General features: G+C 39.6%; 1 protein-coding gene across 1 annotated transcript; it reads left to right on the forward strand.

The window, feature by feature from the left end:
• Window positions 1-5898: 5898 nt before the first annotated feature.
• LOC103268006 (dnaJ homolog subfamily C member 25) lies at window positions 5899-25574 on the forward strand. The gene is made up of 4 exons (XM_008065562.1): window positions 5899-6280; window positions 18295-18447; window positions 20313-20783; window positions 24317-25574. Exons 1-4 carry the CDS (start codon window positions 5948-5950, stop codon window positions 24437-24439), a joined length of 1080 nt encoding a protein of 359 aa, XP_008063753.1. The 5' UTR covers window positions 5899-5947; the 3' UTR covers window positions 24440-25574.
• The last annotated feature ends 756 nt before the right edge of the window (window positions 25575-26330 follow it).

Here is a 26330-nt window from a genome sequence, read left to right on the forward strand (position 1 = left end):
CACTGGCCGGGAGCGGCCACTGCACTCCAGTCTGGGTGACAGAGTGAGACTCCACTCAAAAAAAAAAAAAAATGTGTAAAAGAAAAAATGAATGAACAGAATGGCTACTACTCCTGGGGCTGATGTTGAAAAGTAAAGAAATAGGGAACTTAGAAACTCAGAGGAAGCTTGTCCCTTATCTGATATTAATTTTTTTAAATTGTGGCAAAATATACATCATATATAATTTACTATTTTAAGTTGTACAATTCAGTGGCATTAAGTACCTTCACAATGTTATGCAGCTATCACCACTAACTAGTTCCAGAACTTTTCATCACCTCAGAAGGACATCCTGTACCCAATAAGCATGCGCTTACTACTTCTTTTGCTCTGAGGAGTGTGATTGTCCCAAGAGCATGCTGCCTGCTTCTGTGGGGAAGAAACTGATCTCTGCTGAGAGCTAACTGCTGCTACCAATTGGTGACAAAGGCCCTGATTCAATTTGTATTAGTATCCTAGGGCTGTTGTAACAAAATACCACAAACTAGGAGGCTTAAAACAGCAGAAATTTGTTCTCTCACAGTTCTAGAAACTGAAATCTGAAATCAAGGTCTCAGCAGTGAGGCAGGTTTTTTAGTGCAGGTTAGACATAGATACATTTCTTGTAGGCAGTTTAAATTAAAATAGGTAAACATTCAGACATCTTTCTTTTCTTTTTCTTTTTTTTTTTGAGTCAGAGTCTCACTCTGTTGCCCAGGCTGGAGTACAGTTGGCATACTCATGGCCACCACAGCCTCGACCTGCTGGGCTCAAGCGATCCTTCTGCCCCAGCCTTCCAAGTAGCTGGAACTACAGGCACGTGCCATCATGCCCAGCTAATTTTTTGATTTATTGTGGAGATGAGGTCTCACCAAGTTGCCCAGGCTGATCTCGAACCCATGGGCTCAGACAATCCTCTCACCTCAGCCTTCCAAAGTGCTGGGATTATAAGCGTGAGCCACTGCACCTGGCTAGACATCTTTCTTATTGGTACCCATCCTTCACCCAACTGACCAGGCACACCAGACCTGACTACCTTGTGGACTGGAATGTGAATTTACCAGTGTAGCAAATCACAGAAACAATAGAGAATTACCCAAAACACAGATATGATGTTTTAAGAAAAGTCCATCTCTTAGCTCATCAAAAGTGGAGAGATACCTGCAATCCACCCTCTTAATTTATGGTTGGTGTTAGGTCGAACTCCCAGCAGGCCTCCAGATTATTAGGTGACGCCCGTGGGGGTGTGGATGTCTGGTGTGTGATCTAGTACCATGAGAAAGAAGCAAATAATTGCACAGAAATTAGATTAGAAAATACTGTTTAGGCTGGGCTCATTGGCTCTGCCTGTAATCCCAGCACTTTGGGAGGCCGAGGCTAGTGGATTGCCTGAATCCGCAGGTTCGAGACCTGCCCAGGCAACTTGGTGAGCCCTTGTCTCTACAATTAATCAAAAATTAGCTGGGTGTAGTAGCGCATGCCTGTAGTTCCTGCTTCTTGGAAGCCTGAGGCAGAAGGATTGCCTGAGTCAGCAGGGCGAGGCTGCGGTGGCCAGGAGCGTGCCACTGCACTCCAGTCTGGGCGACAGAGTGAGACTCCAACTAAAAAAAAAAAAAAAGAAAGAACATATGGTTTATTTAGAAAGTAAATTTGAGAGAGAGAGAGAGAGAGAGAGAGAGAGAGAGAGAGAGAGAGAGAGAGAGAGGAGTTTTGCCTCCCCAAGGTAGGGGAGGGAGTCAAAACTTAAGAAAGCATGGCCTGGCCCTAGCTCAAAGAGCACATGGCCACACCATACCTTAGCAAGGCATTGGTGGCTGGTTACTCATGGTTGAATCCTTTTAATCCTTCCCTTTGATAGGGGAAGATCATTAAGGTGATTGGGTGGTGGTCTGCTTCACATCATCATAAAGGGGCAGGTAAGCGCAGGTACTGACGTCAGGTGATCGACAGCAGGCAGATGGGTGGGTTAGTCACATGATTGCTGCCATGGTGGTGATCTAGATGGGAGGAGAAAGGGGAGGGGTTTTCCTGCAAGATACCTGCCAGGTGTTTCCAATCCACAAGTTCCATCCAAAAAGGCAGTCTTATTATCATTTCTATGGCTTTGACCAGCTAAGGGGTGATGTTTGGCCTTCCGCCTTCCATAGGGAAACTGAAAGTTTCTTAGAGATCATTACGCTAAACCATGAATTGAAAGGTTGGGCTGAGCCAGCCTCCGTGGCTCAGCCAGTAATCCCGCGCCTTTGGGAGGCTGAGGTGAGTGGATTGCCTGAGCCCGCGGGTTCGAGACCCGCCTGGGCAGCGAGACCTCATATCTACAATAAAATCAAAAAATAGCCGGGCGTGGTAGCGCATGCCTGTAATTCCGGCTACTCGGAAGGCTGAGGTGGAAGGATCACCGGAGCCCAGCAGGTCGAGGCTGCGGTGGCCGGGAGCGGCCACTGCACTCCAGTCTGGGCGACAGAGTGAGACTCCAACTCAAAAAAAAAAAAAAAAGAAAGGGTGGGCTTTCCATGTCTTCCATCTGATGGAGATTTGCCAAGGGGCTGGGGTAGGCTGCCAGCTTGGCGGTAAAATGTCTGAATGCTTCCTAAAACCTGCCTACTGAAAATTTATCTATGTCTAACCTTTGCTAGATTCAAAGCATGTCAATCTATGCAAAAATGGTTATACTGAGACAAAATGTGAACTAAGTTTATTCTAAATTTCTTGGGATCCCTTCTTTCAGTTAGCAAAATAATCATTGTAAAAGTATATAAAGCTTCTTGTCAAAGGGAAATGTGCATTCTTTCTCTTAAGATGCCCATGCCCTTTGGGTATGCCTCTTTCTCTGTAATACATTTTGTTGTAAACTATACTTGGATTCACTCTAAAATTCTTTTCTGTGGCAAGTCAAAAGAACCTTCGGAACATCACACTGTACCTCACCTGGCAACAAGCAGGGTTGGTTCCTTCTGGAACTTTTTTTTTTTTGAGTTGGAGTCTCATTCTGTCACCCAGACTGGAGTGCAGTGGCCACTCCCAGCCACCGCAGCCTCGACCTGCTGGGCTCCAGCAATCCTTCCGCCTCAGCCTTCCAAGTAGCTGAACTACAGGCGCGCACTACCACACCCGGCTAATTTTTGATTTATTGTAGAGATGTCTCACCAAGTTGCCCGGGTGGGTCTCAAACCCACAGGCTCAGGCAATCCACTCACCTCAGCCTCCCAAAGCGTGGGATTACAGGCTGAGCCATCGAGCCCTGCCCCTTCTGGAACTTCTAAGGGAGAATCTGTTCCATGCCTCTCACCATCCCCTGGTGGTGGCCAGCAATCCTTGACATTCCCTAGTTTGTGGCAGCATAACTCCAATGTTTGCCTGAATCTTCATTTGGTCATCTTTTCCTGTGTATGTGCCTCTGTTTTCTTTTCTTATTAGGACATATGAGTCATTGGATTAGGGACCAGCCTAATCTAGAGTGACCTCAATTTAACTGGTAATTACATTTCCAAATACCCTATTTCCAAATAAGGACACATTCACATTTACAGTACCAGGGACTTGAACGTATCTTTTAGCGAGGGACATAATTCAACCCACAACAATAGCCATCACCAATGTGGTAGCAAAAAAACCAAACCAAAACAAAACAAAAAATGGTGCTGAACAGGGAACCCTGCACATTGATCTGTTTGCTTCAAGAAGAAAATTTCCCTTTTTTCCTTTCCCAGCCTTGCAGTGACCCTCAAGCACCCTCTACTGGCAGAGTTAACATCTAGTCAGCTAGATGTTAACATTTCCCAGGTCATGGAAAGGTGAGTTTGTAGCTCAGAGGTAATATATTAGTAACTGGCAAAAGGGGGGACCAAAGCTCTGTTTGCTTTAAAGTGAGTTTCTCTAGTCTCGTTTCAAAAATTTTTGAGTTGGGCTCTCACTCTATCGCCCTGGCTGGAGTACAATGTCATAATCATGGGTCACTACAGCTTTGACCTACTGGGCTCAGGTGATCCTTCCGTCTCAGCTTCCTGAGTAGTAGGAGTGCGACACTATGCTGGGCCAATATTTTGATTTTTTTAAAAATAGAGGCAAGGTCTCCCTACGTTGCTCAGGCTGGGCTCAAGCAAACCTCCTGCCTTGTCCTCCCAAAGTGCTGGTATTACAGGCCCAAGTCATCACCCACAGTTCATTCAGTCTTTTACATATTATTGTGATAAGAACACTTACCAGGAAATCTACCCTATTAACAGATATTTAAGTGTTCAATACTGTATTGTTACCTATAGACACAATGTTGTACAGCAGATCTCTAAAACTTATTCATCTTGCATAACTGAAACTTTATACGTATTGATTAGCAATTCCCCATTTCTCCCTCCCCCCCCCAACCCATGGTGACCACCACTTTATTCTTTGCTTCTGTGAGTTTGACTATTTTAGATACAAAATCAACATAAAATAAAATGACTCCCCACAACCTGGCTTTCTCATTTCATCACCTGCATTCCTCACTTTCACTCCCAGTCATACTGGTTGTTTTTCATTTTTTAAAAAGCTTCATGCTTGTTTTTCTTGCCTATGGTTCTTTTCTCTTCTTGGTACTTACTCCATACTCCCTTATCCCCAAACTTCTCACTCACCCCCATCCTTCAAATTATTCTCTATTTGTTCTTCAAAGTCAATTTAGCCGTCAATTCCTCTCAGAACTGGCATTAATAATTGACCCTAACCCTAATAATTTCAGATTAGGTGACCCTTCTATGGGTTTCCATTAATTTTGTATCTTTCTCTTCATAAATATATTTATAGTATATAACATATATGCTATGTAATGCTCTCTCTCTCTATATATATATCATTACCTTATTTCATTTTACTAAAATAATTTATATCTGAACATTTATTTGCTCGTTTACTGTCTTCCTCCACCAAAATATATATTCTCTGAGATTGAGAATATTGTTTAACTTGCTTACCATGGTGCCTCCAGTGCCTAAACAACAGTGTCTGGTTCACAGTAGAGACTCAGTAAATATTAACCAAGTGAATGATAGATACAATTTCTTGAGGCAAAGTTCTTCATATTGCTATATAGTCCCATGCAATATTTGGGATATACTTATGCTAAAATATTATTTGTTGTGTATCTGAAATTCAAATTTAACTGAGCATCCTGTATTTTTTTCCTGCAACTCAACCCCCAGCAGACATTTCGCAATATCTAGAGACATTTTTGATTGTCACGATTGGGACAGTGGTACTCCTGATTTCTAGTGTGGGGAGGCCAGGGATGCTGCTAAACATCGTACAACGCACAGAACAGCCCCTCCAAGGCAAATAATTACATGGTCCAAATGTCAATAGAGTGGAGGCTGACAAACCATGAACTAGATGGCCATGAACTAGGGTCCGTAGTAGACAGACAGAACCTAGAATTTCCAAGTTCATCTTCCGTTTGGAAAGGCAGGATGTTGGCCAGTGAGAGGAAGGCGTCTTCGAACCCTATGCACATACGTTCTTGATGCTGCTGACGGGATGCAAGAGCCAGGCTACCTACTGCAGCAGGTGAAGTCATGATATCGAAAAGGCGACGGGTGGTGTGCATGTGGACGGTAGAGCGCTCCGCACACATCGGCGAAATGAGCCTGGCACCTCGTAGCAGAGACTACGAGACACAGAGACATCTTCTGGGTCCGATGAAGCACAAACCCTCCCGCCGCGTGGGACCAGGAAGGCGTTCGGGAACATACCGGAAGCGGCCGGGTGGCGGAGGCGTCCGTCTCCCCTAGCAACGCGCGGCGGAGAAAATAGTTGCGGCAGCCGCGCCCTGTGCGCCTGCGCGGAGGCGCCGGCTGCTGACGTGGACCCGGCCTGCCCTGGCGTGTCGAGCCCGGTGCGCCGCGGAGTGCTGGAGCCCGGCTGGGGCGGCGGAGCGGCCGGCGAGGCCGGGATGGCGGCGCTGTTCGCTCCCCGCCGGGGGGCCGGGGCTGCCGGCCGGCGCTGGTTGGTGCTACTGGTCCCCCCGCTGCTGGTGCTGCTGCTGGCGCGGCCCGCGGGGGCCCTGGTGGAGGGGCTCTACTGCGGCACGCGGGACTGCTACGAGGTGCTGGGCGTGAGCCGCTCGGCGGGCAAGGCGGAGATCGCGCGGGCCTACCGCCAGCTGGCCCGGCGCTACCACCCCGACCGCTACCGGCCCGAGCCCGGCGACGACGGCCCCGGGCGGACGCCGCAGAGCGCCGAGGAAGCTTTCCTGCTGGTGGCGACCGCCTACGAGACTCTGAAGGTGAGGCCTGCGGGCGCGGAGCGGCTTCGAGGACCGGCGGCGGGAAGCGCGTGGCGCCTTCGGCTCGCGGGGCGAGGTCCTCGGTGACCCCGGCACCGAGCATGGCCGCCACCGCCACCTTTAGGATGCTCACGTTTCCCACGTGGCCCTCCCTGTAAAAGAGCTGAGTCGGCCCTCTCCTCCTTCTCCGTGACAGTCGTTATTATGCAGGGATTTGGGCATCTTAAGATTTCGTGAAAACGTTTTAATAACGTCCGGTTCCTACTCGGAAAAGCAGGGTGATTGTTGAGATCTGGGATAGTTCAACAGGAAAGGTCTCGAATGTTGAATGACACTGTCACGGGACCAGTTTGATATGACAGAGGTTTGGTTGTGGAGGATAGTATTAATTATGACATTTAGCTTGGGTTTAAGGAACTAGAAAAAGACTTAAAGAAAAAAAAAAAAGAACAACCAGTCAGAAGACAGTATGTCTGACTCTTGGCTCTGACATCCCTGTGTGACCTTGGATAGTGACTTAATATGTTGTAGTAGATTTTTCTTCATATGCAGAATCAAGGCCTTGATACCTCTTCACAGGGTTATCAGGGAGATTTAGCCTGATACTGATTTCTTCTGCTGCAAAAGTCAAACCATATAAGAAATCACAAAGTGTAGATTGTGTTTAATGGCAGTTATTACTGATTCAAGAGCCCCATCATACTGATACTTTTGCGTCAGCGAATGTAGTTGTATTTCTTAGTAGTCTTTTTTTTTTTTTTTTTTGAGGCAAAGTTTTCCATGTTGCTCTTTAGCCAGCTCTTAATGGCTTTTTTAATGACTGCGCTTTGAGTGGATATACTATAATTTGACCCTGGATTGTTTCTCCAGATTAGCTTTCCAGAGCTGAAAATACTGAGTCTAGAAGTTAAGGACTTCATTCATGTTTCCAGAGCAGTTTGGAGTAATAAAGTGAGCATGACTAGTTCATTAAATTCTCACTGGCATTAGTGAGATTGTAATTTTTATTGGAAATTTGAGGTGCAGGTGGGGAACTGGGAAAGTGCTGAGGCCAGAGGGCTTGGTTGCCCATTATTGAAGAGTAAAGAGAGATTGAGGAAAGACTTCAGAAAAATAGGAAAGAACTCCATTTATCCAGGGGGCTTCTGTGTATGAAACTCCAACCTGTGTTTTTTTGCAGTCAGTCAGAAGTCCTGCTGGTGGTGCTCCAAAGCCCTGAGGGTGTGTAAAGGAGTCTTGGACAGAGGGAGGACTTCCAGAAGAGAGGGCAGTGGAAGTACTGCCACTTGTTGCTTCTGCTGGGCTTTGTGGGATTGGAGATGAGTAGATTTGTCATGAGAATAATGAGCGTGTTGGTGAGATATTTGAAAACAAATGCCAGGTTCATGGGTTAGAAATAGTGACAGCAGAGAAATTCCATTCACTCAAGAACAAGGATTTTTTAGGCAGTTAAACACAAGTATGTCTAGAATTTAAGTAACACTTGTACTCTTGTCTCTGACAAGTTTGTGGTAGCCACAATACCTTCAAACAGGACACTAGAAATGGAGTTGTACTGATGGAGGAATGAGTGAGGGAAGTGTTCTAATCCCTCAGACCCCCCTACTTATTACTGTGGAAACTATCTGTGAGAGAAAAGGAATGTCTGGACCCTTGGAAATCAGATCTAACAGAACTCTATGAAAACTCCCATTTTAAATTTATAGAGATGGACATGAATTTAACTTCCAAGTGGAGCACCTCCAGAAGCTATTTACCTCATTGCAGATGCTTGCTCCTGGAATAAGGAAAAGTACCTTGACTTGCTGTGTGTGTGAGCACTTATTACAGGGTCATCTGATTTGATTTTTTCATAATTGAGAATTGTGAGGAAGTTGTCAAAGAATATCATTTTCTGGGTAATACAAAGATGTAATGAACTGAGGTCATCCAATTTGGAGGACCTCAGCCTTACAAATTATCCTGCTGAGATAATGGGCATGTAACCTCCGTTCTCCTTGGATTATGTCCTCAGGCTGTAAACAGTTTGTGAGGGGTAAGAGGTCCAAGTGACTTTTGCTAAGATCAGGTCAGGCAGAATAGTGGGAGAAACTGATTTCCAGTGACTCTGGAATAAAAATGGGAAGCAGAAGCCTATGTTTGAATGTTGATAATAAACATATCACCAAAATGGATACTATAATAAAACATAAGTGGATTTATGACTCTGAGGTTGTTTTGGTCAAATGAATGCCTTTTTGAGAGAGTTTTTTTTTTTAAAGATGGCGATTGTTAAAAAAATAAGAACACTAACATGATTTAAATACAGTTGGTAAAACAAGATATGACCCTTGGTCCTTACTGTTTTAGCAGCAAAAGATTTTACCTGTGATGAAGAAATCTGAAAAAGAATGGGTAATAATAAAAGGCAAAGGTACTGGTCAGATACTTTCACCAGATTATGCTTAGTTCACATTCCCAAATAACTTACAGTTCCAGATCTCAGTAGGATGTCAAACCATTATTTCATGCCCTGCTTTATAAACTAAGACAATCACAATAGTATTTTGTGTATTTAACTGTTGGGGATTCAGGAAATTCATGGACTTTGGAAGTTAAATATGGACTTTCATTCTCTGTGTCAATATTAAATCTCATGAGGTGAAACAGACTAGTTCCATTTTGTGTTTTTAAGGTGGCTATAGCACTTATCACACTGCACTGTAAATACTGAGTTACTTTTCCCTCTCCACTAAACTATGCTCCCTTTTTGTGTGTATATCCGTGGCACCTAGCACAGTGTCTGGCACATTAGATAATTAATATTAATAAAAACCCTCTCTGAAAATATGATAGAATGGAAATTGAAAGTGGATTTCTGGCATTTTGACATTGGTATCTGCAGCCTATTTGCTATTTTACCCAAATTAGTTGTAATTTTAAAGAGTGGTGTAGAAAAATAAATTGGATGATTATGAATGAAAAATTCCTAAATCAGATAAAATTGCACTTCTACTTTTAATGTTCGGAGGGTTTTAAGCGAGAACAGTAATCATTTTTGAATGCAGATAAAAATTGAATGAAATAGATGAAATATGAGAAATGGCATAGAAATAAACAGAACAACTAGAAAGGATACACTTAGAAAAACTGTGATGGTAGAAAATGGGAAAGTGTAGAATTTGATAGCATTTTGCAGGATCACAAAGAGCATAGAAAAGGTCTTTTGGGAATATTGTTGGCAGAAAGGTTATTTGTTAAGGGGAAGGGATGTGTAGAGAGAGCCTTCTCCAGACTTTTCTTGGAGGGGAAGTGTCACAAGAACACTTCGTTTTCTTTTTATCAGTTTGATTGATGGGGCAGGACTTGAGCACTTAGGAAGATTTGGCCAAAAGGGGGCTTCTGAATTACCTGACCTGTTTAATTACTGTTTATTGTTCATTCCTTAGACTGTTCTCTTATTCAATCTTTTCTTTAACTTGTACCAACATAGATGCTGAGAGAAAACCATACAGTGGAAAAGGCACAGTTCCTTACTTTAAGCTTTTAATTATAACAAGGGAGACAGATACTTATTGTTCATGTATTATTTATTTAAGTTATATAATAAAGGTATGTGCAGATTATTGCAGCACTGAGAGAAAGCAATTATATCTTCTTGGATTAGAGAAGAATGTACTCTTTTAACTGATCTGGAGCAAAGTCACCAAGTTTAACAGTGAAGGGACACTTCTGGTAGAGGGAAAACTTGATCATCAGAAACATGGAGTCATGAGTGTGTGAGGCTAGTTCCAGGAATGAGATGTAGTTTAGTGAGGTATTATAGTAATGAGCATTTCCTCTACCAAGGATCACTTTTATAATATTTTTCCCAGGGACTCTGTTCTGGGAAAAAAAAATTAACTGTACTTATTAGTATTACCATTCTTCCTTTACAGCATTATCCAGATTTTAATCAGTGACTCATAATAGTTGAGTATTCATGAAAATAATATAAAATTATATTTAAAACATTTTTTTTAGAAAGGGGAGAAGGTCTTGCTATGTTACCCAGGCTGGTTTTGGACCCTGGGCTCAAGTGATCCTTCTGCCTCAGAGTCCCAAGTAGCTGGGATTATAGGCACATGCCACTGTACCCTAAAATTATATAAATTCTGCTATAGTTGTGATGCTGATAAACAGCAAATAAAGTGAACTTATAGGCCATGAATGGCAGATAGTTTTCATTTTGTGTGCCAACTCTGATGGTCATGACCACCTGGAACACTTGTAGGGGTGCTGAGAGTTAAAAAGAGTGACATGTTTGATAGTGAAGTCTCCCATGGTCCTAGAAGAAAGGCGTGGAAGCATATGGAGCATTTACTACTTCTGCTGTGAACCTATAAATGTTTATTTTCAACTGATTCCTTAATCTCAACTGTTATTTCCTATTTATACTCAAGGTTGATTGTGTATCAGTTAGGTTTGATTCTGGTGCTATGACTGCCTGACACAGGATGTCATTAACAATCAGTTAGGGTTCTTGATCAACCGAAAAACTTCTGACTTAATATAATTCTAACTGGAAACCGAGCACTTGACATTTTAATTTAGCTTGTGCAAATTTATCACGAATAAATGGAACATATTGAGATATTCACAAGAATGCAAAGACCCCTATTGCGTTTTAGACGTCAGGGGATCTGCTACTTCTAGGTTGGAAGCCTGTGACGTACATGGGAGGGAGAGTGTTTCAGGAGACTGGAACATAGTTTGGGATCGGATGATGGCTGTGTTCAGGAATTTGAACTTTGTATATTGAATAGATACCAGAAGTTTTAAAGTGGAGAAATGACACAATCTTATGTTTGCTTCCTAAAAAAACTCGGGGAGCAATATTGAGAATGGAGGACAAGAAGGTATTCATGACTGAACTCATTTTATCTCCACGGTCTTCTATAATCTCATCATTCCTCTTGTTACTTTAGAATCTCTTAGTTGGTTCATTTCCCATTTCTTTTGCCTAATTTTGATTCTTTTATTTAAAGCTACTCTCACAGTTGTCTTTTTGCTCTACTGTTCACTGTCTGCTTTCTTATCTTCATCTCATTCAAGCTATGGTAAGCTGACCTGTACACCACCACGTGCTCCGGAACTGTTCTTGTTAAGGTGAGCAATGACACTAATCACCAGATTTGATGGCTGCTCTTCATTTCTTCTTCGTCCTGGAACTCTTTGTGGCATGTGATATTGTTGACCATTTAGTTCTCTAAGGTGTTCTTCCCTGACTTGTGTTCTCCTTTACTTCTAGCCATTTATTTTCAGTCTTTTTTTCCACTGCTTACACCTTACACATTGCTTTTCCATAGAGTTCTGTCTTCTGTGTACTCTTTTTTATTTTCTAAGCTTCTCCTGATGAAACTCAGTTGTCTTTGATTTTAGCCACTGCTTTTACGTTGGCAACTCTAAAAGCTGCCTGTTCTCCAGGCTTATATTTTCAGTTGCCTCTTGTCTGTAACACAGGTATGCACAATTAAACATTCCTATAGGAGTGCACCTTTGTGTTTGACAAACCTGTTTTAACTCTGTAGAGACAGAAGGAACTTGTAGAAAACTGGAAATAATTTGTTTTCTAAAAGCAAAGCAAATTATTTATATTATTTTTTTGATTGATTTCAAACAGGTCCAAAATCAATTTATCTTTGTTAAAGCATAAACTTGAGAAGATATAATCATGACTCTTATGCAAATAAAAAATGAACATGTGTCAGAGATTTTACCTAACTTATTAATTAATGAGATAGCCAGTAAGATTTTTTTCTTTATTTCAATAACTCTAAGGGGTGCAAATAGTTTTTGGTTACATAGTTGCATTATACACCAGCAAAGAAGTCTGGTCTTTAAGTATACCCACCACCTCTGAGACTTTTTGAGTTGGAGTGCAGTGTCACTATCACAGCTCACCACAGCCTTGACCTTTTGGGCTCAGATGATCCTTCTGCCTCAGCCTCCCAAGTAGCTGGGACTACAGGCATGCACCACCACGTTCATCTAATTATTTTTTTATTTTTTGTAGAGACTAGGTCTTACTATGTTGCCCAGGCTGGTCTCAAACTCTTTCACTCAAGTAATCCTCCTACCTTGGCCTCCCAAAGTGCTGGTATTACAGGCGTGAGCTGCCACATCTATCTAGGAACCAGTAAGATATTAAAACTAGTTAAAAGGAGAAAAAGCCACACTCATTTGTAGTCATATAGGGATTACTGAAATGCCTATAAAACTGGACAGAATCTGTAAGGCAATAATGAGTTGCATTACGCTGGACACAATTAGTCTTTCTGTGAATAGGAATTACTTGCTATTTTCAGTTTTCTACAAGTTACGTCTATCTCTAGAGAATTAAGGTCGGTTAATCAAAGACAAACAATCCTACAGGAATAATCGTTGGCGGCTCCAGGAAATGGAAAGATAGCCAGTAATTTTTTTCTTCCTCATTTCAAAATCTTCCCCAGTTTTTCACTGCATCCTCTCCAAACTTGCTGTTCTCTTGTATTCCGTATTGAGTAACATGGTCTACCTAGTAACTATAATTTAAAACTTCAGTATCATGTTCAACATCACCTTTGATTCTTCTATACTTGTTTAATGATCAAGTTCTATTTCTTAGCTGCTAAAATCTGTGTCCTTGTCATTCTGTTTTTTACAGTATTACCAGTGTTGTCTTTCAAAATATACAATTCTACCCAATACTATCCTCATACTTGAAAACATTTCATTCTTTAATAGCACAGATGATAACACCCTAACTCTTTAGCATAGCATATAAGATCGTCTATATCCAGACTTATCTTCCTAGTTACATTTACTACTCCTTTCTTCCTAAATTTCCCCAATGCTCAAGTTTCACTACATCCATTATATTCTTTGATGCTTCTGTACCATAATACTTGCTGTTTCCTTTGCCTGGAATAAGTTCACCACACCTTACTTGCTTTTCAAGAGCCAGCTCTCATTTCATCTCTTCTGTGAGTTCCATTGGTAGTGGTCCTAGGCAGAGTTAGTCAGTTCCTTGTTCCTTAGCACACTGAATTGTGCTCTTCTTACTTGCTAGATCCTCCTTCTATGTAGGAAGTTTTTTGAGGTCAAGACCTTTTCTTGTTTGTCTTCCAAGGCCTAATGCCTTGCATCATTTTTGCTGAATCAAGAGTGAGTAAGGTTTTTAAAGCTCCGATGACCAAGTAGATGGTGATGGTATTAATTGAACCACAGAGAAAAAGATTTGGTTTTTGTGTATGTTAAATTTGAGATATGTTGCATTTAGAAAACGGTCAGCATATAGTTGAAAATAGGATGAGGAAGGAAAAACATATGTCAGTGTTACTAGTATGTAGCTGATATATCAGATAATGGGAGCTGTGAGACTACACACAGAATGGGAAGAGATGACGTATAAGAAGATTGTTGCAGTAGTGACTGGTAGGCAGGAAACAAGAAAAGAAATGACACTGATAGCAGCAAATTTTCTTCCTCTTTAGTAGGATGTAATGGCCTGGAAAAGAATTTAGGGGACCAGAGATTATTTCTTTATTTGAGGGATTATTGGTGTGTATGTGTATATGTTTCTTTTTAAAAATAAAATTACTATATATATTTTTAAGAATAAGCACAATATTTTTATATATTATTTATTCCTGGCCTTTACCATATGAAAATGGTTTCTATATTCTGTATTCTAGAACATTTTAAATGTAAAACTGGCTGCAATATCAAATTATTGCAACTTATGTTTATTAAGATCAAACATTCATTATTTCCTTCAAGGGGAATAACATAATATATTTTTGCTTCTCGGGATGGGGAATGATCATTTTCATGAGAGAAGAAAGGACTCAGTGCTTTCTTTGCTTGTGGGTTTCCTCTTGTTCACTTTTGATCTAGATACTGGTGGTTATGTTCCAGTCCTCCTGCATATGCCCAAGAGGATTGGGAGTGGAGTGGACACCAGCAGAAGCACTACAGTTATTCCTGTAGAGAGTAGAAACAAGGAGCTTATTGCCCTGCTTATCAAGGCTCAGGACAGAGAGGAGGAAGAAACAAGTATAAAGGTTTTGGTTTTGAAAAGAAGTTGGAATCTCCAGACCCTGGGACCTTAAGATCCACAAAATTGCTGAAAGAAAAAGTACTACCTTATTGAAAGGTAAGATATTAAACTGTTTTAAGGTTTAAGCTATTTTAGCCACAGTAGCATATTTTCATACGCTATGAATTCAAGCAATCATTTCTGCCAAGCTGAAGTTTTTGTGACATAATTACCCATCCAGCCTTGCTGATGAGATGGAAGGAGACCTGTATAGCTGGAGAGACGTTTATAGTGAGAGAAAACCTTTACAAAATTTCAGTAATTTTTAAAATGACATTTACTGAATGCCAGGCACTGTGCTAGGCCTTGGATATACAGAGATTAATGAGTCACCCTATCTACCTTCTAGAAATGCTTATTCAAGGAAAAGAAAAAACTGATGATTACAATGTGATAAGTGCTATAATAAATAGGTACTAAATGTAATAAGGGTGGTCTAACTGTCTGAGGCAGTAACATTTATGTCCTTAGGGAGCTCATGAGGTTGGAAGAAAGAGATGGACTTTGAGTTAGAGTTATATGCTCAAAGACATAGGTATGAAAAAACATGTTATATTGGAAGAACATACCAAATTCCAGAAATTGTCTGAATATTTGCCCCGGGTAAAAGAGGGAAGAGTGTAAGAAATGTTGCTAGGTAGATAAGTTTGGGCCAGTTTTGACTTGGTTGCATGTGAGAGAAATTTTAACTTTGGCCATGGGAGCATTGAAGATTAAAAAATATTTATATGGGACTATCTTAGTTCTAAGATTCATAGGAAAAAAAATAAATGCATGGTGTTTAAAGTAAGAATGTACCTTAGCTCTCTAATTGAGTCTCAGAAAGAATGGTGGTCTTTTTATTCGGTCTTGTCTTTGCTCTACTATTCCTGGTACCCTCTTGTTCTTACTATGTTGATTCTAGACATTGTGAATTACTGAAGAGTGGGATTTTGACTTAGGCTGTTGAGAACTCCCAACTTTTACCAATTTGTGCCAACTTTGAACATCTAGAATGCATGCATGCCTCAGCCTAAAGATCATTTACTTCATTCTGGAGAGAAAGCTATAAGCACTAGTGTAAAGAATAAATAAATTGAATAAATGCTATAACAAAGAAGTGGACAACTTTCTAGTCTCTAATCATGATCCAAAAAAATAGGGTCATAAATTTATAGTGACCCCAAGGAAAAGAAAACCATGCAAAGAGAAGTCACTTGACTTTTTGCAGGAATTAGGTAGTTTGAGGAATTATTAGGGGGCTCTGAATAGACCCCACAGGCTCTGCTTGCAGTAGAAAGACCAGATACAAGTTACAGATTTTGGAGATGTGTTGGAGTATTAATTGACCATCCTGTTAAAGGAGTTCAGGACTTGGTAAAATCACTAATCTTGAAACTAGCGAGAAGATGCTGACCCTGGTAGAAGATCTAGGTGAAATGCTTGAAGAGGAATGATATCTACATTCTGTGGACTGTATGGAGTCTTAGTGGCCTTCACTAAGATGAGAGAACAAAAAAGAAAAGATAGCCGTTGGACACATGACGTCTGCATACCCGATTTCAGTGATACTCAAGACCATTCTGCGTACTTCACTTAGAAGGAATACGGGCAACCAAGGCAAAGGGCTCTGTGTAGCTTGTGATGTTAGAGGGCTATAGGATGTCAGAGGGTTGTAGGGCGCAGTGCAGCATTTAATTTCAACTATGGGTAATACAGCTGGAACAAGAAGAATTGTATTTGAAAAAAATACATTTCAGAAGACATCTGTCAAGATTGGAAGGCTGAGTTAAAGTTTTCAAAACAAAACCAGGACATTTTTATAAAATTAGTCCCAAAAATAAAAAGTGAAAGAAGAATGGAAAAATTCTCAAAGGAATATCTTGAAGTACTCAGACGTATCAAGAGACGTGGGCTTTAGTCTTCAGGACTGCCTGTGCGACCTCTGTTAAGTTTTACTCTTTCTAGGTTGGATTCTCTGGAATTTGATGATGACTTAAAGAAGGAATCATTAATTGACAGTTGAGGTGTATGGTAGTTGCTACAAGAAAATCCTTTCTGACAGAAAAGAACATACTAGAAAAGTAAATTTGAAAATAATATCAGCCTGAGCTCACTCCTCCTTTTATCTAAATGGCAGGTATCATATTGGCCCTCCATATAGTGCCATAAAATAATCTGTATATATAATCATATCTGATTAAACTCAATACTAGTTTATATGGTTTCATATACTGGTGAGAGGCTAAAAAATATTTTTAGTATAATGAATGTAGGAAAACTGTAACCGAGAATGTTCCCACTCAAAATCAAAATTCTTTTTAATGGATACAAGAAAGATTTTGTCATTAGCAAACGTATTTTAGATGTAAGAAACTGAATATTGGAGGGCTCAGAAGGAGGCCCTGAATGAGAATTCAGAGCATTCGTCTACAGTAGCAAGGCACTATGTTTAGATTTTGAATTGCCTTTAGCTAAGAATATGCAGTTTATGAGTGTGGAATAATTCATCCTAGAAAGAAATTCTCTGAGTGGGAAAAAAAAAAAGTTTTTGTAATGGTCTGTTGCATTCACATACAGAGAGTAAAGAATTGTTTTGATGTTAGTTTTTTATTTTGAAATGGGATAAGTTGAGAAATAGGTTTTCTATGGGATAAAGAGCAAATCATAACCTAGTTTAATAACTTAACCTATGTAGCTCCATAAAGCATTGGCATTTATCTCCGTTAGACATTGATTAGAATTAGGTTTTTTTGTTTTGTTTTGTTTTGTTTGAGAGACAAGGTTTTACTCTGTCTCCCAGACTGGAGTACGGTGGTACAATCATGGCTCACTGCAACCTTGAACTCCTAGACTCAAGTGATCCTCCTGCCTCAGCCTCCTGAGTATCTGAGACTATAGGTGTGAACCACTCCACCCAACTATTTTGTATTTATTTTTAATTTTATGTAGTGACAGGATCTTGCTATGTTGCCCAGGCTGGTCTTGAACTTTTGTCTTAAAGCAGTCTTCCTGCCTTGGCATCCCAAAGTGCTAGGATTCCAGGCATGAGCCACCACACCTAGCCAAAGATTTTTTTTTTTTAATTTTTTTATTTGAATATCCAGAGCAGCATTTCAGAATGCTATAATTCTTTCAATGAGTTTGTATGAGTAAAAAAGATCTATATGTTACCTCATTTATGAACTGGACTGCGACAATGTGTTATAAAGTACTACATATTTGTAACGTGTTTTTGTATAGTGTATGCCATTTGATATTCACAACAACCATGTAAAAGTAGTAAGGCATGTATTGTTATCTTTATTTATTTTGCAAAAAAGAAGAATGAAGCTCAGATAGGCTGAATATTTTGCCCAAGTTCACAAAGTTAAACTTGAATTGTTATACTGCATTGACATCTCAATGTTTCTTTGAGAGGAGCATAATTCAGTTTAGGCACAGACTGACTTCACCTACTTTGTGTGGTCTTCATTATTGCTTTCAGCTGAAAACTTTCTACACAAAGCTGGAATGTGATTGTGAATATATACAAAAGATAAATTTTTTTTTAATCAGCAGTTTTTGAGAGTAGGTGTCAACATCCTCTCAAATTTTAGGAACATGGCAACATCCTGATTAGCACCACAGTGTTAGCTTAAAGGGCTAAATGTTAACTGTAAATAAAGTTTTTGTTTTTCTAGGAGGACTAACAATACTCAAGAATTTGGAGAAATATTTTTATTATGCTTTTATACCTAATATTAAAGTTCTGGAAGCAAATTTATATATGCCTTTAAAGAATAATGGGAATTTTTTAAAATTTTTAACAATTTCTGTTTTTTTAACTCAGATTAATCTTACATGATTATAACATTCTAGATTTGACTTAACAGATGAACAATCAAGACCTTTTGATTAAATATCATATGAAATTGGATATTTTGTCATTTTACAGGATGAAGAAACACGAAAAGATTATGACTACATGCTGGATCATCCAGAAGAGTACTATAGCCATTACTACCATTACTACAGCAGGCGCTTAGCCCCTAAAGTGGATGTCAGAGTAGTGATTTTGGTCAGCGTGTGTGCTATTTCGGTATTTCAGGTGTGTATCAGTGGATATTGGATCTACGTGTACGTATGTGCATGAGTGCACATCGCCTAGTGCTAGTCATAAAAACTAAACTGCAGAAGTCTTTTTGTAAAATTGTACTTGTAGTTAGAATTAATTTATTCAGTCAACTGGCAGTACTAGAATCTTTTTCAGTGGAAAATCTAAGAAATTAATGATGAATGTCATTGTAGAACTATAAAGAATCCTTTGGAAACCCAGATCTTTTCTCATTGCTCCCTTTAGAGCATTTTCCATGTAAGTCAGAGTGATTGTCAGCAAGATAATTTATCCTTGTGGAATTTTGTAATGATTTCCCATTAAACTTGGGAAAAATCTGAACTCTCAATTTGACCTAACAAGTCTTGGCTCCCATCACCTGAAGCTGTAGGCTTGCCATCGTTGTTAACCAAAATGACCCACACTTTGCCACATGTCCCCCTAAGACATTTCTGCTTAGGTTGAAAACCACTGAGATAGATTAAAGGAGGTATAGTAACTTTTTACATTGTTTTGAAATGTCACAAAAATTTAACTTCAGCCTGAAATAAGTTTTCTCTATTATTATTCTTAAGCTAACTACTCTTATAATGTGCTCCTTTAGAGGAAATAACAAGTCAAATGACTAGAATGAAGCAATTCGCTAGTTTGAAAATTACTTCTCCATTTTAATTTCCAGAAGTGGTATTCCTGTTGATAAAAGAATTTTTATTGAAGACCAAGGTGATATATTTTAAATGTATTGCTTTTGTAAAAGTATTACCCTTTTAAAGGGGAGAGCAGGGATAATTTTACTACATAATTCTGTAGTAATTTTTTTTTTTTTTTTTTTGCTATACCTAATAGATTGCTACTGTTAACACTTCAGGATATTATTGGTATAACTGCTATATTTATTCAGTAAAACAGAATCTGGAATGCATAGAGGTACTCTGTAAAGAGCAGGACTTTTTCTGGCAATAACACCCTTTGTGGTTGAATATATTTCTGATATTTTCCTCTCCAAATATAATATTTTTGATTAAAACATCAGAATCTTTTATCAGAATAGGATGAGTGTTACTGTGATCCATGTAGGTGGTTGAGGAAAGAGATGGGAATGAATACAAGTTTCTGAGTCTGTTCCCTGTTAATTTTTAAATTTTTCACTAGCTAGTTTTTACCATTAACTCTTCATCTAGTAAGTAGGTTGCGTAAAAAAAGAAAAGAAAAGAAAGAAAAAGAGCTTTTTTTTTTTTGAGTTGTAGTCTCACTCTATTGCCTAGGCTGGAAGGCAGTGGCTCACTCACAGCCACCGCAGCCTCGATGTGCTTGGCTCAGGCCATCCTTCTGCCTCAGCCTTCCAAGTAACTGGCAAGTAACTGGAACTACAGGCATGCGCTGCCACGCCCGGCTAATTTTTCTCATTTATTGTAGAGATGAGGTCTTACCAAGTTGCCCAGGCTGGTCTCAAACTCAGGCAATCCTCTCACCTCAGCCTCCCAAAGTGCTGGGACTATAGGCGCACGCACCCAGCCAGAAAAAGAGCTTTCATAGTGATCTAGGGAAAAGTCAAGGGGTAAAGATAAGAAAACACGGGTGTGGTGTGGTCAATCCACCAATCCTCTAGTCTTGGATATCTCCTGAGTGAACCAATGACTTTTTGGCTTGGAGTTTAGAGTTTACTTACTCGAGATCCTAAGGACACATGGGCATTGCTTTAATATCGTTTTTACTTAAAAAGTAAGATCTCTGAGATCCCTATTTTAATCATAATGGGTTTCTTGAGTGATAGTATTCACCAAGACTCTCTACCATTGCTTTAGTTTAGATGAATTTTGGTAATAAAATGACTCGTTTTTCTTTGTTAAATATTCTAGTTTTTCAGCTGGTGGAATAGCTACAATAAGGCAATCAGCTACCTAGCCACAGTACCCAAGTACCGTATCCAAGCTACAGAGATTGCCAAGCAGCAAGGACTACTCAAAAAAGCCAAAGAAAAAGGCAAAAACAAAAAGTCCAAAGAGGAAATTCGTGACGAGGAGGAGAACATCATAAAGAACATTATAAAAAGTAAAATAGATATAAAGGGAGGATATCAGAAACCCCAAATATGTGATCTTCTCCTGTTTCAAATTATCTTAGCTCCTTTTCACCTATGCTCATATATAGTCTGGTATTGCCGATGGATTTATAATTTTAACATCAAAGGCAAAGAATATGGGGAAGAAGAGAGACTATATATCATCCGTAAATCTATGAAGATGTCAAAGTCTCAGTTTGATAGCCTAGAAGATCATCAGAAAGAAACTTTTCTTAAACGGGAGCTCTGGATAAAGGAGAAGTATGAGGTGAGTAGTCTTTCTGCTGTGATTTTAGTGGCATCCTCCTGACCAAGTTAAAGTTTGGTATATATAGGTATCACAGAAGTGTGCTCAAATTTCTGAAATCCAAGAGCTACATAATGAATAAAGATCTTACTTTTATGGAAAGGCTAACTATATTTGGCAGTGGAACAGTGGGTTTTTAACCTGTAATTTTTCTTTTTAAAAAATGAACTTCACCCGGGCTCAGTGGCTCAGCCTGTAATCCCATGCCTTGGGAGGCTGAGGTGAGTAAATTGCCTGAGCCTGCGGGTTCGAGACCCACCTGGGCAACTTGGCAAGAGCTCATCTCTACAATAAATCAAAAAATTAGCCAGGCGTGGTAGCGTGCACCTGTAGTTCCAGCTACTTGGAAGGCTGAGGCGGAAGGATCACCGGAGCCCAGCAGGTCGAGGCTGCGGTGACTGGGAGCGGCCACTGCACTCCAGTCTGGGTGACAGAGTGAGACTCCAACTAAAAAAAAAAAAACTTCAAATATTTTGATAGACTAATTCTGAAAAAAGTTTTAAGAATAGTTCAATTTGTGTATTTAACTGCAGCAGAATGATGCGTATCTTTTTTGTGTGTGTGTGTTGGAATTTCACTGTCGCCCAGACTGGAGTGCAGTGGCACGCTCCCGGCCACCACAGCCCCGACCTGCTGGGCTCCAGCGATCCTTCCACCTCAGTCTTCCAAGTAGCCGGAACTGTAGGCGTGCACTACCATACCCTGCTAATTTTTGATTTACTGTAGAGACGAGATCTCACCAAATTGCCCAGGCTGGTCTCGAACCTGTGGGCAATCCACTCACCTTGGCCTCCCAAAGTGCTGGAATTACAGGCTGAGCCTCGGAGCCTGGCCATGATATGTATCTTTGCAAGGTGCTACAACAACTTTCTGTTAATTACACTAGCTAAAATTTGATGCTCCTAAAATATGCCCGGCTATATTTTAATAAATCTTTTGTTCTACAAATTGTCAACTACAAAAAATTACTTTTGAGGTGATCGGCTACCTAGCCATGGTGTTAAAGGAACTAGTAGTCTCATCATAACCATATTATGTTAGATTCTGGGTAAAATTAATTAGTTAATATATTAAATATAACAACAGAGGCTGTGCACAGTGGCTAATACCTGTAATCCCAACACTCTTTTCTTACTCTGTCGCCCAGACTGGAGTGCAGTGGCCGCTCCCAGCCACCGCAGCCTGGACCTGCTGGGCTCCGGCGATCCTTCCGCCTCAGCCTTCCGAGTAGCCAGAATTACAGGCGCACGCTACCACGCCTGGCTAATTTTTTGATTTATTGTAGAGATGAGGTCTCGCCTGCCCAGGTGGGTCTCGAACCCACGGATTCAGGCAATCCGCTCACCTCAGCCTCCCAAAGGCGCGGGATTACAGGCTGAGCCACCGAGCCCGGCATCCCAACACTCTTGAGAGGCTGAGGCAGGATTGCTTGAACCCATGAGTTTAAGACCAGTCTGGGCAACATAGTGAAACCTTGCCTCTACAAAAAAATTTAAAAACTAACTGAGTGTGATGGCGCATGCCTATAGTGCCAGCTTTTCAGGAGGTTGAGGTGGAAGAAGCACCTGAGCCCAGAGGGTCAAGGATGTGATGAGCCGTTATTCTGCCACTGCAATCCAGTTTGAGCGACAGAGTGAGACCTTGACTCAAAAAACAAACAAATAAGCAAAACAGAGCACAGTGAAACCTTCTTAAGAAGTCTGAGATGCATTCGGTTTTTGTTTTTTTGTTTTTTAGTTTCATAGTTCTTTTTTTTTTTTTTTTTGGAGTTGGAGTCTTGCCCAGGCTGGAGTGTGGTGACACACTTTTGGCTCACCGCCACCCCAACCTTGTGGTCTCAGGTGATCCTTCTGCCTCAGACTCCTGAGTAGCTAGAACTACAGGCATGCACCACCACACCCAGCTAATTTTTAATTTTTTTTTGGTAGAGATAAGGTTTCACTATGTTGCCCAAGCTGATTTTGAAATCCTGGCCTCAAGTGATCCCCTCGCCTCAGCCCCCAAAGTGCTGGGATTACAAGTGTCAGTTACTGTACTCGGTCTGTCATTCCTTTTTATATGTGATGTCCTAAAGAGATATGACTGAAATTAAAGGTTTGATCTGAATTATATTTATGTAAATTAAGTTACAACAAATTGCCAAATGTTTTGCGAAGTAGATGCCTATATATTTAACTTGTTTATAAGTAACATAAAAATGGAAGGCAACATACTTGTTAAACGCCTATACTATTTGAAAAGTTTTCTCTTTTAAGTAGGGCAAGCAGCCCAGGCTGCAAAACTGTGTATTTCTTAGCATGCTATTCTGGAGTGAATTTTAATATGTTATTGTATGGGATTATTTTAGTCATTACTTCTTAATGTTTAGAAAGTAAAATCTTCCCAAATTAAAAAATAAATTTTGGCCAGGCTCGGTGGCTAAGCCTGTATTCCCAGCACTTTAGGAGTCTGAGGCGAGTGGATTGCCTGAGCCCGCGGGTTCGAGACCTGCCCAGGAAACTTGGCAAGACCTCATCTCTACAATAAGTAAAAAATTAGCTGGGCGCGGTAGTGCACACGTATAGTTCCAGCTACTTGGAAAGCTGAGGCTGGAGGATCACCTGAGCCTAGCATGTCAAGGTTGCGGTGGCTGGGAGAGTGCCACTGCACTCCAATCTAGGCGACAGAGTGAGACTCCAACTCAAAAAAATAAAATAAAAATAAAAAATAAATATTGTTTTTCTATTTTTTGTAAAGTTAGTGGTCTCCATGTTTCCCAGACTGGTTTCAAATTCCTGGCCTCAAGTGATCCTCTTGCCTTGACCTCCCAAAGTGCTGAAATTACAGGTGTGAGCTACCACCCCTGACCTCTTTCTAGAAGTTGATGTGGTTAAGAAACTGACTTTGACAACTTGTCCATTTGCTTCAATTGACATTCACTAAAAGTTATAGAAATGGCAGATGGTCTTTGTTCTTTGTGTTCTCACAGGTTTTAACTCTGGTTTATTTAAACTTCTTTGGAAATTTTAATTTAAAAAAAATTTGAAAAACCAGTTATCTTTAAAGATAAAGGTAGATGTAAGTTCAGTTTATAGACAAACATATACATATATGTAAAGTCATTTTGTTCCTTGGGTAATATCAACAAATATGCAAGTTATTAGTTAAATTTACAAAGTACCATGATAAAATGAAGTGTGCCTTCTTTAAGATTAGACATTAGCTATAAAGAACTTATGTATTATTTCAGTGAAGGGAAGAATGTATTCCTAGGTTATAGAAATCAATGACAAAAAATTACTTCCTGCACGGTTTTTTCTTTCTTATTTAAGACTGAATGTTAAAATGCTTAACTGCTTAGTATTTTTAGATGAGTGGTCTTCAGAAGACAAACTGACATGCTCATTGGGAACTTTTTACCTAAAGCTACATTTGATAAATATAAATATGTCCAAAAGCCAATGGCATGTTTCTTTTTGAGTTGTAGAGTCATTCAGTGTTATTTATACTTATAGGTCTACAAACAAGAACAAGAGGAAGAATTAAAGAAAAAGTTAGCAAGCGACCCTCGATGGAAGAGATACAGGAGATGGATGAAGAATGAAGGGCCTGGACGGTTAACATTTGTGGACGACTGAAGATGGGTGGAATGCTATGTGCCAACCCTTGTTGTGATACTATTTTCATAACTGAATTATCTTAGAAATGTGTCAACTGCTGTTTAGCAGTAACAAAAATTGCTCAAGTACTTGATTACACAGAATAATGTAGAAATTTAAACTTTCCCTTAAAACTTTATACATAAGATGTTTATGATTGTTCAATTTTTATAATCTATTTGTGGATTTTGTTAAAAGATTTCACATGAAGATATATTCATTGCCATTTAAAAATTTTATATGTTTAGTTAAAAGATTTGACATGAAAATTTACTAGATACCATTTAAAATTTGTATGTGTTAAGTATTTATTCTTAAAGATGCCTCCTTGCTTGTTATAGTACTACATTTTTCTGCTTTCATGGCCTCTATATTTTCACAAAACCTAAAACAATTATTATAGCATTAGATTACATTATTGTGTCTTTCTAGACACAAACTTCTTCCTCAGAATGATTTAACTATCATGTGGTCTCCCATTACAGTCTGGATTGGAGTATGTTCAGAATCACCTATCTAGGAGTCTTCTTGTAGAATGTCTTTATAATATCCCCCCACCCCATTATTATAATATTCCTAGTAAGCTCAGAAACTCTCCAGGAGAGTGAGTCTACCCTTATGTCCTTGTAGGATGATCTTGATTACAGTCTCATTATAGGACTATACCTGTATTCTCAAACATTTCTCCAGAAAGAACCTTGCAAGAAGGTCTGGTTTTTTTTTTAAACCACAGTATTGCTTCCCCCCCACCTTCAATTAAAAAAAATGGCAGGGCAGAAATGGTGCAGTGAGAAGTTGTTCATATATTATGAAGTCCTTGCATTTACATGAGAGCATTTACATGCATTTAAACCAGAAAGAAGTGGATAGCTGGCTGTGTGCTGTTTGATCAACAGGTGAAATAGAAATGTGTTTATATGTGTGGAAGTGAAAGTAAATGACACATAATTTAATTGAATCAAGCATGATACTGCACCAAAGTATCAGTACACATTCATGGTAGTGAATCAAACTCCTGATAAAAGATTTATCCCACTGCTTCATAGTAATAAAGTGGTTACAATATATTGTAAGTTTATTAGTATGACATTTAAAATTAAAAATTAACATATTGCTTTTGTATTATGTAATCTTAAAAGATTGATGTAGCATAATTGATACACAGCATCTGTCTCTAACTAAAGTAAGCTAGTTCTTTTAAGAGCTCAGCCCAAATATGAGACATTTACAAAGAGACAGGAGGGCAGAGTTCTGTGCTTCCTGGTATAACCAAAGACCTGAGAGTGAGGGCTTTGGTTGCCTCAATTATAAAGTTGGGGATATTTGACCAGATTATCACCAGGGCTGTTTTGCAGTTGTAAAATTCTGATATAATCATTTATATTTTTGTAAACTTCAGATTAAAGTGTTTATCCATTCTTTTTTAGGAGTGTGGAGAGGATACAGAGCTAAATTATAGGTGGCTGTGTTTTAAGCCTCAAATGTCTAACTCTTAACCATAGTTAAATGCCCTCAAAGATGCTGTGGTAGAGTCAGCAGTCTCTATCTTAGTGAATGCATTTTCATACAGTTAACACACAATGGTATTTATCACCTAAGAACATAAATATGTAGCATATATTATGAAAACCAAGAAGAAATGTAGGTTCTTGTCCCTCTTTTCAAAAAAAATTTCTGAGTGCCTGTATTTTTTACCTGGTGGTAAGGAAAGTAAAAGGACAGGATATGTTAGGCATTCATAAAGTTTGGCTGTTCAAAACAGAACCTCTTTGGATAGTCTTTTGCATATCTTTGCTAGATTACTGTATTTTTTTCCCCTGTTTTTCTAGAAACCTTGTTTCTGCAGTCGTCCTTAGCAGCCTGCCCACAT

The sequence above is a fragment of the Carlito syrichta genome, unplaced genomic scaffold, assembly GCF_000164805.1.
Source record: "Carlito syrichta isolate Samal-C Ts95f unplaced genomic scaffold, Tarsius_syrichta-2.0.1 Scaffold308663, whole genome shotgun sequence".
NCBI lineage: Eukaryota > Metazoa > Chordata > Mammalia > Primates > Tarsiidae > Carlito > Carlito syrichta.

What these genes read in the sequence shown, in the direction of transcription:
- LOC103268006 (XM_008065562.1), top strand. Translation starts at nt 5,948, where the DNA reads ATGGCGGCGCTGTTCGCTCCCCGCCGGGGGGCCGGGGCTGCCGGCCGG. An exon ending in GTGCTATTTCGGTATTTCAG is followed by an intron (nt 18,448 to 20,312) that starts GTGTGTATCAGT and finishes TAAATATTCTAG; the next exon opens with TTTTTCAGCTGGTGGAATAG. An exon ending in GGATAAAGGAGAAGTATGAG is followed by an intron (nt 20,784 to 24,316) that starts GTGAGTAGTCTT and finishes TTATACTTATAG; the next exon opens with GTCTACAAACAAGAACAAGA.